The following is a 14,236-nucleotide window of genomic DNA, read 5'->3' as shown; positions in this document are numbered from 1 at the left end:
TAGCGGAAAATCAAAAATCGCTTGTGGGTCTCCTCTACCCCTCCGCTTCCCATTTCACGGCTAAGAAAAAACTCAGAAAAAGCAACCAGGACCCCCTGTGCCCCCCAGAAGCCGATGGAGACCAGCTCCGTTGGTTAGGGTTAGGGTTGGGTGTTTGGTCCTCGCACCCAGGAGGATTAACGAGGAGGGAGCCGGGGTCCAGCGATGGGGACACGGTCCTGGCCCCACTGCCGGCTTGGGGGGCTCGGCCGGGCTGGCAGCAGCTCGCGCCCCGGGCCCGTGCCGTCCCCACCGCGGTGCTGAGGGGCTCCCTTAAACATCAAACGCTCCCTCCTGCCTCCCATCGACCCGCCCTGAAATAATTAATTCTGTGACACCGAAACAAAGAGAATCCAAAACGTCAAAGCCCCGATGCCGCGTCCGCAGCGGGGCTGGAAGAGGCGCTGCAAAGCCGAAACGGGGGGAACGGCAGCAACAGAGACCTGAGCTGTAATCTTGATCCTAAAGCCTTTCCCAGGCAGGGCTCGAGGCCATTGCTCTCCTGCGGAGCCTGGAAAATTAAGCGTTCTTAATCAGGTCAGCACAAGGGGTTTGTGCTCCGCTGAGCGGGACGGGAGAGGAGCAAGGCTGAGCCGAAGGGGCACCCGCTGCTCCATCTCGGGAGGATGATGCTGGGCCACGGACCTCGGGAGAGGGCAGGGAGGGCGGCGTGTGCGGACAGCGCGGGGATGGATGCTCGAGGGCAGCGCCGGCGGCTGCTTCTCCAAGCGCCGACGCTGAGCGGCTCCCTGCTCCTCGGGCTGCACCGCATCCCTGCCGAACAAAACACGACGGGGCCCGCGAGCCGTGCAGCGTATTTTGGGATCCTGCAGGTTCCTCCTCCGCTACTTACCGGCACCAGCCACTATCCAAGGAAAATCAAAGCCTTGGAGCGAGATCAACCGCAGAGGAGGGCCGCACGGGGTACCCGCGGTCACGCACGCTCACGCGACACGTCATTCACTGCTGTCCATAGCTCAGTACTTCCACCATACCCAAAACATTTATTTCTCCAAAACTATTGCTAATGACAATGGATACATTTTGTTGCCCCAGTAGGGATTTAACATTTCCAACACATATAACTCCTAATACTGTACAATACTGTACCAAAAGGAAAAAAAAAAGGATGTACCTCCATATTGTACAGAGTTATATATACAAAGTACAATTTTACACAGTTTAATATATACACCATATATATATTGGTGTAGAAGACATGAAACAATGGAAACTTTGAGCAAGAACATTCCATCCCACCATTAACAATCGCTGTTAATAAAAAAGAAAAATCCGACGCACCAGACGAGCCCAAGCCCGCCGCCGCGGGACCCAGGTTTCGAACCACCAACAAAAAGAAGATTTCTAGACTTTGCAATTGAACTTTGTTACATTACAGTAGAACCGTGACATCACTGCTCTTCTTCAAAGCCTGTCCGAGACGGTCTCAACCAATGCCCTGTTTTGGCTACATAGAGCTGGTCTTTCGCAGACCCTGCTGCTTGCAAGTATTGCTCCGGCAGTTTGGCACACTCACGAGTCCAACTCCGTTGGACTGAATTTACTCGAATTGCAGCACTCCGCCTGGAGAGAAAGGCTGGTGAAGTCCACGTCAGAAGTAAGGTTACTACAGTGCCTCTGAAACCGAGGATCTGTCCGTAATTCCCATTGCAAACTGCTGAGGATTTACCCTGTACAAAGCTTGGCGTATCAAGTATCCGCGCAGCGGGGAGCTGCCCTCCCTCTCTGCTTTCACCTCTTTTTGGCCCATCTTTGACAAACAAAACTCTACGGTCTCCAACTACGTTATAGGAAGCACAAAAATGTAACAGAAACAAATCTCACGTTTTCCAGGCTTTGAACTGCCGTTTTGGCATCTCGAGACCCACCAAGAGGGCACGCGAGAACCAAGCCTGGAAAACCACCCCCTGCTCCCGGCCCGGTGGCAGGGGCGCAGGCGGAGGAGCGGCGCCGGCAGCCGCGGCGCTTGTGCGTGACGCCTGTGCGGGCCCGCGGCAGCGGGTCAAGTATCCTGTTCAAGTACCAGGCTGCTGCGCGCGGAAGAGACGAGCAGGAAGCCGACCCAGAGAGAGGAGCATCTTCGGGAGTGATATGTTAGCCCAGAACCAGAAGTTCAGTCCAGCCCGCCAGTAACGCTCGGCCTTTTCTCCAGGTTGGGAGCTTTCGGCAGGGCGTGAAGTTTTAACGCACGAGAAAACATCGCTCCCGTCCGTGCAAGCCCCCAGCGCTTCCCGTCCCCTAAAGAAACATCTGTATTTCTCCTACTGCACATGTGGGACCCCAGCCAATGCCAGAGAAGCCCACAAAAAGGGCAATACTTTTGTGAAAACTAAAAATGGCAAAATAAACAACCCCTAAACTAGTTTGTTAAGCTGGTTTTCTGTTCGGTTCAGCCTCAGCGGCGATGGGAGCGCCCAGATGCTGTTAGCTTTACCGCTTTACTAGCTTGTGGCTCAGGGTCGAATGAGTAAATGCATTTACACTCTGCAGCACGTTCCCATGCAATTAGGGCTTGATCCTGCTAAGTGCAGGGACCCCGACCTGATCCACAAAACCAAAACATATGCTCAGCCTCAGAGGGCCATAGACGGGGACTACTCCTGGGCTTAAAATAAAGCAGGCGCTTACCACTTTGCTGGATAGGGGCCACACAGCTCAACATTTCACCAAATCAATCTCAGACAAATCGCCTCCATGGGTATTTTTCCATCATTACAGTTGCCTTACTAGCAAACTATGCCCTGCTGAGAATATAATCTACTTTAAGTATTCCCTCAACACATATCTCATCAAGTGACAGAGTATTCCAGTCTATCAGGTAAACGTACGTAAAGCATCTGAAGTGCTAACTCAGACATTTATTTCTCTTGGGGGGAAAAAAGAAAGTCTCTTAAATACTTAACAAAACCCAAAACCTATACAACGTTCAACTGAATCTGAGGTTTTGACACAGGCAAGGAGAAGTGGCAAGGCAGCAAACTCCATCTGCAGTGACCTCTTTTGGCTGAGTATTGCTAGAGCTGCTGCGAACGCGGGGGCAAACGCTGCCGAGCGACTGCTCGTCCCGGGCCACGCGCCAGGTGCGGGATTCACACAGATGGAATTTCTTGCCAAGGTCCAAAGTGTTTTGCTTTGTAAATAAATTTATGAGAACTTGGTTACCTTAACCTACTGTTGTGCAAGAACAATCTTGCTTTAAAAAAAAAGAAAAGGAAAAAAACAACCCCCCCCAAAAAACCCAACATATGAGGTATTCATCACAGGAAACCCAAAGACTCTTTTTAAACAGGTATCAAAATACATACATAGACAACAATTTTTTTCTGCTGTCACAGTGCACTCTAATCATTTTCATTGCAACAAAGTATCCAGTACAGATAAAATGAGAATGTTTGGTCATGTCCCACTGCTCTGACATGAAGAACAAATTTACCATTTATAAACCGTGAGCCTTTGGATTACCTCAGAGAGGCAGAAATTTAGCAACCATTAAAGCACACTGCTCAATTCCCAACTAGGGAAGTAAAACATACAAGGTTAGAGCTTCAAAAGCTATTAAGATTGATGGCCTAAAAGTGTATTTTATTTTAAAAGTTTTGCTTTGGATTATTCCAATCCAACATCTGATGAACAAGAATCCTTTGCTCATACAAAGCACTATCAAACAGACATACGTTATTCCAGTTATCAAACACTTCTTGTCTTTATATTTGACACAAACATTACATAAAAGTCATGAAAATTTCCATGGAAGAGCTAATATTCCTTCTGAATATGAAGATATGAAGTAACGTTTATACCTCCCCAAGCAAACCACTGTGTCTCATTTGTCCACGATACATTGGTCTCCTCTGTAAGATGCCCACTGGCTCGGTGGAGAGCGGTGCCGACACTTCCAGCGTCTCTTTCCCACCTCTCCTGCAACAAACGGTAATAAAACACTTATCGCAAATGTTCTCCCAGCCTTGTGCGTTCACAAAGTGAGCAGACAAGCTACAAGTTGGGGCTTTTGGTTTTTTTTTTTATTTCCTCCTGCGTGTGTGCGCATGTGTGCGAGTTTCCTGCTGGTTGGGTAGGCCCAGGTCACGGGGAAGCGAAGATGTTCTTCAGGCTGCCGTATTGCTTGCTGTAAGGTAAGTGTCAATCACAGTGCACACCAAAATTCCAGTTGAGTTGCTCAAGATACAGTTTGTCCTGCTAAGGCTATTCCCCTTGGCAGTAGGATTGTCCCAGAGCTGTGGATGCTGGAGATAAGCACAGTAACTCCACATACAGACAGTTGCTGTTACAGGAACCTGAAGTCTTTTTGATCTCTCATTTTCCATTCATACTTCAGACCTCGACGACAAAAAAGAGTATCTCCTCTCCAAATGTGCTGTGGTGGCTGGACGCTGATTCTTAGAAACAAGAATGCTAGGCATAAAAATATAAAGAAAATAAGGCATTACAAATGAGTCAAAGTAAGTTTACAGAGATCCTGCTCTTGACACAGATTCACTTCGGCCATTCATGACCCAACAAAACAAAAAAAATCCCTACTTAAAGTAAATGCCAGAAAGTTCTGCCTGAGCGAAAAATTACGAGTTTGTTTTAATTCTTTTTCCCCAAAAGAACAAGTGATTCCTTGGTGGTAGGAGTCCATCAGAACCTGAGAGCAAAGTTCGCTGGTCAAACTGGTGGGATCTTCCCCGAGAGCCGAACAGGGCAAGACCCAGGAGAAGTCGCGCGCGTACTGCAGTGCTTCCCGCAGAGAACCGCTGCTACGAATCCGTTCAGGAAAAACGAATAATGAAAGTGGTCTCACTGAAATCTTTCCGGTGTTCATCTCTACTGGTGTCCACAATTTTTTTTATATTCTTAATTTAGGGCACAGAAAAGTTTAAATAGACATCACTCGTTTAGATATGCTTCTTTTGTAGAAATGGGCGGACACAGGGACAATAAAACCCTGTTAATTTCTCCAAGTAACATCCTTAAAATGAGTCAGAAAAGTATGTTTATGGAAAAACTGTTCTTAATAATGCAAGTTTTGTTTGCTTCTTTTTTAATTACTAAAGTTCCCATTGTAATGGCATTACACTCACAAGGAAGCTAAGTGCGAGAAACCTACAGATTTAAAAGAAACTCACCTAAAAGGAAGAGGAAAATAACTTATCTTGTCTTTGCCTGAATTTATTGGATGAAAACCTAAGATGTGCAACTATTTAAGTCCCAGAAAAGCTTGAGAGCTAAGGATCAGTCAAAAGTTTCCTCTCTTGTGGGACTGCAAGATCTTCTTTACTGTTTTAAGTGGCACATGCCTTTTTAAAAAATTAAATAATTGTTAGCATTCTGGAAATTCTCAGGAGAGTACAAAAGAGTCCATGCAGCCTGCTAGCGGCTGAAGCACTTGCTGTCTACCGTATAAATACATGTACTAAGAATTCATTCAAACGTCTGCAGAGTCCGAGGAAGGCATGCCAGTCTACCGCAGAGAAACGCAGGGAAGCCACTCCAGAAGCCGCATGCTGCCACGTCGACGTCCCAAGCAGCACTTCTCACGCCGCTCTATGAGAGCGGGGCTCCCTAAAGCAGTTCACAGTGGTCACAGCCACTGACCAAAGCATTTACAACCAGAAACTGGGAGAAGATACAAAACTTGAGAACTTCTGATTGAAGTTTTGCAGTGCTTGTAACTGGGGTTTTGGTAAGGACCCATCTTGATACGTGATCAAAACAAGGATGTGTGCGTTCGTAAATGAGCTCCTATAAGAGTATGCTAGCTAGTTTTCAAAAGCTAAATTGTTTTTACATTCAGTCTCCCAAGACCACACACCATACGATAGCCTATGGGCTGAAAATTACACTGAAAAACAATAAAGCTGTTTTTAAACACGGGAGAGCAAAGGAGGAAAAGACAGCTAGATTGTCCATAAGCAACAACTGAGCTCTTTCTTCTGGGCTCTTTCTTACGCTCCTAAACCTCAGGAGCATATTTGTTTATATTTGCACAGACACATATTATGTATAACTCCATAAAATCTAGGAGTGTTCCAGAGTAAACTATTTGTCGTGACAAGTGCCGACTAAAGGAGGAGGCTGGATGGCTAAGAGCATTGGCCCTTGGGGAAGGAACGGGGGAGCAAACAAACAAAACCAGAGGATGTAATGGAAGTTGAGACAGACCCTTAACCACAGTGGCACCAGTGGGCAACGGAATAACGCACAAGAAACAGGCATGTCCAAGCTCCACCTAGCTAGTGGCACCAAAACATGCAGTAGACTAATAGCTATCCTATTGTTTCCCTGTGATAAATGAAACACAGAATATATAAGTTACTACACCAGTATTCAAAACATGATGCCACTAAGTATTTTTCAGTGGCCAAACACTTGAACAAGGCATCAACTAGAAACCAAGATCCAACTCATCACTTTGTGTTTTCCTCCTCAGCTTCACAGTGACCCGATAGTGGATTTCCTAAGCGTGGCATGTCCTGTTTTGCCTTAAAACCATCACTGATTCGGGTACATGGGATGAGGCTTAGTTACCAATGTTTCACTCCCAGGAAGTGTTCCCAGCAGTAAGTAGCAGTTCACAACTGACCTTCAGCAGAAGTTCAAAAATTAGTTAAATAGGAATTTTAATGTCTCTTCAATATAGTCTCTTCATCTGAAACAGTACAGTTATATCCACAGTGCAGCATCAAGTTCATCAGACAGTACAGGACTTGTCAGTAGGCTGCTGAGATGCTGAAGAGGCGACACCAGGGCTCGTGGCATTAGTTTTGGGGAAAACCGTAGGCTTCGGCCTCGTTGCTGGAGGTTTAACCTGGGTGGCCATTTTGACGGACTTCACTGGCCTGAAGGTGCACGGGATGTCGCCGGCTGTGCTAGCGCTCCGCTGGAAGGGGGGTTCAGTGTCCTTGAGGATCTGGGCGTGCAGGGGGCTGGAGGGCTCGGAGGTGGGGGCCACCACCGGGGAGGTTTTCAGAGGCTCCAGGGTGTCAAGGACAACATCTGGCGTGTGCTTTACGCTGCTTTGCCTTTCCAGCTCCCGCAGCTCATTCAGAGCAGAGTTCATAGTTGCTTCAATATCCTGCAAAAGCAAAAGAGAAACCGAGTGAATCACAGAACTGAGACTCATAAATGAGCAGATAAGAGTCAGTCTCAGAGAGCTGCGTTTTTGGATTCCAGGCTGTAAACACCAAAACTCGATGCAATTAGGAGGTCAAGAACCTTCAGGTGAAGTGAAACCCATGCCAAACTATACTTGTTACATGGCACTATATACTGAAGCCAATAAGCAGCAGTATTCTTCTCTGCTAGGGAGTAAAATAATTATTACGCTTTCTTTGATGCTAATCTGGTCCTTTAGTGATGCCAAGGTCTCCTGATTCTGCTCAGATTTCAGTGACAAACCCAGTTCTAAGACACCGCTATGAACAGAAAAGCACGCAGCTCAAAATATCAGCACCCTTTCTTGCACTTTATTTGGTGCATGAGATTCAGGAGAGTAAGTTCCTAAAGGAAAGGAAACATGAGGCTGACTTTCTGGGTACTGGCTGATGGGCCAAACACTCTTAATATATTGAAATCATTGCGTGCTCTTGCTGCTTTGTTGGTTTTGCTGCTATACATGTAGTTTTATCTTCCATAAAGATATTAAACGGGACTCAAAATTTCGATCTTTTTAAAAACACAGAAAGTATCGCAGATGCATAAAAATTCAAGTTGGTAGTTCTCCTTTCTCTCATAAAATATTACAGTTATTAACAAACCAGTACAGAGAGAAATTTCTGAGATTAAAAGATGTGGGCTTTTGTTCTAAACGGTATCGAGACCTACACGTTTGCTAAAGCCTGCACTCCGGAGCCCACGGGTGCACCAAACTCGCTGGAGAGCAGAAGAGCTTCGCCTTTCCGTGACTCACAGCTTGGCTACAGCTTTTCAGCTTCCTCAGAGGTTTTTCAGGGGGTGGGGAAGGTAAATCAGTCAAGGAATGGTGGAAGAAACCGGAGACAGTAATCTGACACCTCCAAGTCTATCTTGGGGCCAAGGAGATTTTACTTATGAAGTTAGGGAAAATATGTCAAGTGTATGATGGTTATGAGATGGTGTTTAAACAGATCCTATGGGGGCAAAGAGAAATATTAATTTAACATCTTTCTGTTGTTGTTTGTTTTTTTTAAGACTATTCTCCAGTGAAAACAATGGACTTAATATTCTGTCAGGAAGAGGAGACAGAACAACTTCAGTTAGAGTTTAATTGAAAAAAACAAAGAAACTGGGTTTTGTCAACCAAAGCCTTAGAAGGACAATGAAATATGAAGATGAGAACTGTATATTATAATTTCATTGGAGCAAGTGGGCTAAAGATATTCATAAGGGCAAAATACAACTTTCCATCAGAATATGAATGAGATTTTCACTTGTGTTTTATTTATTACTTGATGCTGGTGCCTTTTCAATGAAAATGGTGTTTAATTTTCATGCATCTTCCCCCAGCTTTTTAGAAATCTACAGATTTCAGAACCAAAAGAGGCAAAGAAGTCCAGTCACTCTGCTGGCTTTGTAACCTGAGATCCAGGCATTCCTTGGCTTTAGATAGATCCATCACATACCGAAAACAGTTGGTATAGGCAAGCATACATGTGCAGACACATAACAGTTTGGACTGGGAGAGGGGGAAGATCCTTCAGGGAACAGGGAAATCTGCAACATTTACATCATTCACCCCATTAGTAGCTGTCACTTCTTGAAATCTCCAGGTCTGACTTTCAATCGTTTTCTGTTCTACTTGTGAAACCACAGATGTACAGATGCAAAAAACACCAGGTGCTTTTTGCTTGACACCAGTCACTGCTGTGGCAGCTTGTGGTCCCAAACGCAGTGGGACAGAACAGACTTTTGTGTACAGAGATGCAGGCAATAAGCACAGAGACAAAGAATTTGTAAGCAGCTGGTCTGTGCCAAAACCAGCAAAGCCTAAGAAAAACAACACCACCTTTCCCTTTAAGCTGAACAGAGAGATCAATGTGAGCAGACTATTTCCCTGCCATACACTCAGTATGTGGAGCTAGTCCCAAAAGCAGAGCACTCTCTCTGCAAAGTTAAAGCACAGCTCTATATGCACTGGTATCCTGTCCTCATTTCAAGGCACTTGTCTAAATAAATAACTAATGAAAACTAGGAGGATTATGCCCAAAGTTGGTTCCTAATCACCCACTCAACCCTGCGAGCATACAAAGATGGTGCTGTGAACACTGCTCAGCTCAGCAGCCTGCTTTCGCTTTGCTTGCACTGCTACATATGCTTCCAATGTCTGACCACAGGCAAGTCTGCTAAACTGACAGGAAAACGTTAAATTGAGAAAAGTGAAGTATTTAGTGTCATGTCTTGAAGTCTAGATTATTTAATTTTTTGCTGACAGCTTTGGAACCTGTGTAATCTTCTGTAATGGATGATTTTATTGTTGCAACTACATTTTGAATAATGAACAAGGCTAAGTTTTTATGGAGCAAGGACCTGACTGTTTATCTGCACTCACGAAAGCAGTCTCAGCGACTTACACAAAGGGAGGCTAAAAGATTAAATTCAAGCTGCGAAGTAAATTAATACTGCATGGCTAGAAGGAACAGCATACAAGTTATAAGATTAATTCAGACTTTGCATTAAAACATTTCACTGCATCAAATAACCTTTAAGTATGCTCAGACAATCCTTAAGGTAGAATACTCCTTTCTACCTGTGCAATAACTTCAGGGTCCATGGGCCGGTGGTTGTTGAAGCTCTTTGACCTCCCTGCTGTCACAGTTTTCCGGATCTGCGGGCTGTCTATCCTGTTCTTCAGGGACGAATGTCGGCTGATAGAATTGAGGCTGCCGTGGCCACTGATGGAACATTTATCTGGCACCTCCTTGGGAAGACTTTGGCTCATAATGGGCTGAGATGAGGGTCTGGAACCGGCTATGGCTCCTGGGGAGGCTGGTTCTGCCATTGAACTACCTAGTCCGTGGCTGTCACTTTGACGAAAGGCTCTTCTGATGCTGCCTGACTCTGGTTTCTTTCTTTGCCTTCAGTCACAAAAGCAAAACAAGTCAATACAAGCAGGAATACATGATGGGCTGTAATTTGAAGATATCCCCCCAAGACAACACAGAAGACAATGGGAAGAGACATACAGATACCCAGATTACAAATATACCCAGGATTTTAGGGAGTCATTGTGAAACAGTAAATCATTGCACTTTAACACTTCTAATAACAAGACTGAATTTCTGGCAGCTGTGCACAATCATAGCAAAAACAGAAAACTTGGATGGAAAGTAATTGAGTTGGTCATGAAGTAAAGATTTTATATTTGAACAAAAAACACCCTCTGTGCCATCAACAGGTTTTGATGTGTTTTTATTACATTAGAAGAGCAGAGCTACAATTTTTGACTGGAGGACACAGTATAAGTCTACTAAGCTCCTGGCCCAAGGCATCAAGTTATTATTTTCAGAGATTGGCAAGCAAAGAACCCCATAGATATTTTGGGGTTAAGAACCGCTTCCAATATGTGCTGGTGGTAAGAGAGACATCTTTTCCAGTGCTTTAGTAAGACCATGAGGCATTATCTATAAAGGGCTACAGATGTACCAAAAGATGACATCAAATGGATGAGCTGGTCCAAACAATTTACTTTCTACCCCAGCAGCATGTGGTCTGACAGCATGATTCCATTCAAATTATGTAAAGGCCATTGTAGCAAGAATACTTTATGCCATAGGTCTGAAGCTTGGCATCCATTATACAGGCAAGGATCCACTTATATAGCACCAGCCCCAGGAATAACTGCAAGAAAGTGTTAACTCCAGTAGGGTTTTGGCATCCAAATAATAATTCAGTGGGTGGCACAACTGTCATTGCGAAACCATCTGATTTAATTTTGCTCAAGTCTGTTCACACATAGGTCAGAAGATTCATTCCTAAAGAAAAAACAACAAAATGAGTCTTATGCTACTATTGCTAAATATCAGTTTCCCTAGTAAAGGGAAAAAAATGGAGTGGACATTACCCAGGCTTCCTACAAACACTACATACAACACACTACCAAACAGCAGATGGTGAGACTCCAACATAGGCCTGATCATTATACAAATTTTTCCACAACTGACTGAATGACATACTTGAACGGCTCATACAATAAATATCGTAAGAGAAAGACCAGATCCCAAACTGATGAGTGAAGCTCCGCTGATCTGCGTATCAGCGGAGCTCTGCCGACTCCCACAACCTGAGGATCAGGCTCTGTGCAGGACACCAGCTGTTCCAAACCTTTTTAAAAGAAATGCATTTCTATTACTGCCTTTACTGACTAAGGTCTGTTAAGTTAACTGAAAGTTAAAAATGTCCACTTCTAAAAGCCAATTATCATCTTCAGGGCACAAAGAGAGGCTTTTTTACAGTAAGGAAATCATCAGAAGGATTTGGGGAACAGTCTGCTCTAAAAGAAATAAAAGATCAAGAAATTTAGTCTCTTCCTAGCTTAATTTCCCTGATTTTTTAATCAAGCTGACTGTTGGCTAAGGCAACAATTTTTATTCAGCAGATAAAGTTAGGAAAATAGGGAGATGTGTTGTTTTACTGCAAGCACATGGTTAGTAACTGCTTAAGGTGAAAAGTGCTGGAGAAATGAAAAAATGTTAAAGGCAACATAAGATGGTGGGATTTAAGGTATGTCATTTAACACAAAATGCAATACTAATTTCTGAAGAGACTGTTCCCGTCCCATAAAGCAAACCACATTAAATGTAAACGAGACATAACAAATCACAAGAACATAATAAGGAATGGGAACACAACCTCCTTCTTTCTCAGTATGTTTATCTTACAAAAAAGGGCATGTTTGGGAAAACTGGGACAGATGGCACCTTAGGGATAGGGAAGAGAAGCCAGTGGGATTTTAAATGAACACTGGCCATAACTGGTAAAAGAGGGAGAAGGACAGCAAGAGGCAGGCAAGTTAGAAAAGGTAGAAGCAAAGAAAAATGGTGGCAGTGCTCATTCGTTAACCTCTCTCAGGAAAGGAGATGTTTCACTGGACTCATCACCAAGATCTTTATAATTAAGTAAAATAATGCAAGGCTGTTCTTACTTGTTGATGTTTGCAAGGTAAATATCTGCGACGTGACCCCCACTTGGGCAACTGGCACCGGCTCTGGCAGTCACTTTTTCTTCTGGTGGCTCAGAATTTATTTCTATTTCAGACTTCGGGCTGGATCTTTCAGAGATACCATCCTCACTAGGAAGGAGGAGGGAAGGAAATCACAACCAAAACAGTACCAACAGCACTGAATTTTACATACAGCACTGTGTATGCAAACACACAAAAGCACTATGCTAAACATCTTTTTCCTAAGAATCATTATATATGTATCTTTCAAATTAGAGAGCCTGATTTCTGTAAGCGACTTGGAGGTCCCAGCTCTGCGTCTTTATCAGGCTGGCAGCACCAGTACTGTTTTGGTATTACAAAGACACTGAAACTTTTAACTTTCACATAAGTGGACGCCTATGCTTCTGTGGAGCTCTACTTTTTTCTTTTATATTGGATTCCCTTCTTGAAGGGAGAGTTGAAGGATGAAGAAGATGCCCCACGTGGTGTCAGCATCCTGACACAAACACTCCACACCTGTTTTTTAAGCAAGCCATCTTGCAGATGGACTTAAAACATAACATACGTGTCTTGAACGACGATATACTGATGCGGAATAAGGCCGTCAATTCCATTGTGGCGTCCCTCCCACCAGTCATCTGAGGCCCGCTGATAGAGCAAGAGAGAAGCTCCCTTCTTAAAGGACAGCTCTCGTGCAGTCCTGCCAAGGTAGTCGAACTTCGCTATCGCTTCTATGGGCTCACACTCTAGGAGATAGAAGGGAATAAACAATAATTCACTAAACACCTGGGCTCAGGTAAGCATGTCACAGTATAAACCGACCACAAAGCAGTTTACGGAGAAAGCGTGGACAGAGGACAAAGGCGGCAGAGGGGCGAAGCACTAAGATCAGAGTCGAGTCCTACAGCGTGGGATGTCGCAGTTTCAGCGTTTATCTGCTCTCTACAGGGATGAAGCATTCAAATTTTCTAAGTCAAAAACCCTTTGACAGAAATTCTAGCGTACAAAAATAGAAACGACAATGAGAAAGTTTAATATACCCTTAAAATCACAAAATTTAAGAGCTGGGTAGCAATGAGGTATATCACAGACAGAGTCTGTCTGCGGTAGGCTTTCTTACAGGTAGCTGAGCTAAACCTCCTGAGCTGGCAAGCTGAAGCTGTTATTAGCCTCCAGGGAGGGAAACATCCTCTGCTTCCAAGCTGCTTCAGAAATAAAGCTCCTATTCAGGAGGAAATTTCGGCTGCCTGCGAGGTTCACCTGCCCCCGGAGGCCGGATTCGGGCGCCGTGGGAGGCCGAGCTGCTGCGGAGGCCAGCAGAAACACCCCCGACCCTCCCGGCGCGGCCTTCACCAGCACGGCCGCTCTCCCGAGCCCCCCGGCGCACTCCGAGCCGCCCCACGGCACCGTGCCGGGAGCCGCGCCGTGCCCCCAAAGCGGTCCTGCCTCCCCAAAGGGCTCACGGAGGAACCACAGCGACGCGGCCACCGCGGCCCGTCACCCGCCCGCAGAGCTCCTGCACTGCGGAGGGGACGACGATACAGGCAAAATCTGGAAAAATCAGTACAAAATTCATGCGGATCATTTTAAGACTTTCAAATCCTGTCGCTGGTTGAGTCTAAATACGTATTAAGCCAGCTCCCAACGCGAGGCTGGAACCGGGGGACGGGAGATGAGCTCAACCGCACGGCCCCGGGGGACTTCAGCTCACTAATTACTTTAAAGGAGCTTGGTAACACGGCGAGGCGCTCCATGGAAACCCGGCTCCTTCTCGGGGGAACAGTCTCGGCTGCTGTTCCCCGACAAGGAAAGATATCCCATTTTGTCCTTAGATCTGCATCAGCATCGTGGGAAGCTCCTACAGTGCAAGAGCCATCCAGAAGGGATTTGAAGGCCAAACATGAGCCACAGCTTTTAAAATTATTCCTGGGGAGAGCACATGATGAAGAATGAGCTCTTCCAAGGCTGAGCCTAGGCAGGCAAGGTAGGAGCTGGGCTTGTGCAAATGTGCAGTGTAAATCCATCCGAGAGAGC

At 45.3% G+C, this 14,236-nt stretch overlaps 1 protein-coding gene across 5 annotated transcripts in view; it reads right to left on the bottom strand.

The window, feature by feature from the left end:
- Positions 1 to 1,023: 1,023 nt before the first annotated feature.
- The window catches only part of SRGAP2 (SLIT-ROBO Rho GTPase activating protein 2), a 116,839-nt gene continuing 103,626 nt past the window's right edge, over positions 1,024 to 14,236 (bottom strand). For 3 of the 5 annotated variants that reach the window (XM_064498101.1, XM_064498103.1, XM_064498102.1), the window contains exons 20-23: positions 12,768 to 12,948; positions 12,182 to 12,328; positions 9,788 to 10,115; positions 1,024 to 7,138 (exon numbers count right to left, since the gene is read on the bottom strand). In XM_064498101.1, coding sequence (XP_064354171.1) covers positions 6,755 to 7,138; positions 9,788 to 10,115; positions 12,182 to 12,328; positions 12,768 to 12,948 — 1,040 coding nt within the window. In that variant the 3' untranslated portion in view covers positions 1,024 to 6,754. Of the gene's footprint in view, positions 7,139 to 9,787; positions 10,116 to 10,432; positions 11,013 to 12,181; positions 12,329 to 12,767; positions 12,949 to 14,236 lie in introns of those variants that run through there. The other 2 variants (XM_064498104.1, XM_064498105.1) reach the window with 2 other exon arrangements.

Source organism: Dromaius novaehollandiae, chromosome 27, assembly GCF_036370855.1.
Source record: "Dromaius novaehollandiae isolate bDroNov1 chromosome 27, bDroNov1.hap1, whole genome shotgun sequence".
Lineage (NCBI taxonomy): Eukaryota > Metazoa > Chordata > Aves > Casuariiformes > Dromaiidae > Dromaius > Dromaius novaehollandiae.
The sequence above is the reverse complement of the archived record's forward strand: the minus strand, read 5'-3'. Positions and strand labels throughout refer to the sequence as shown.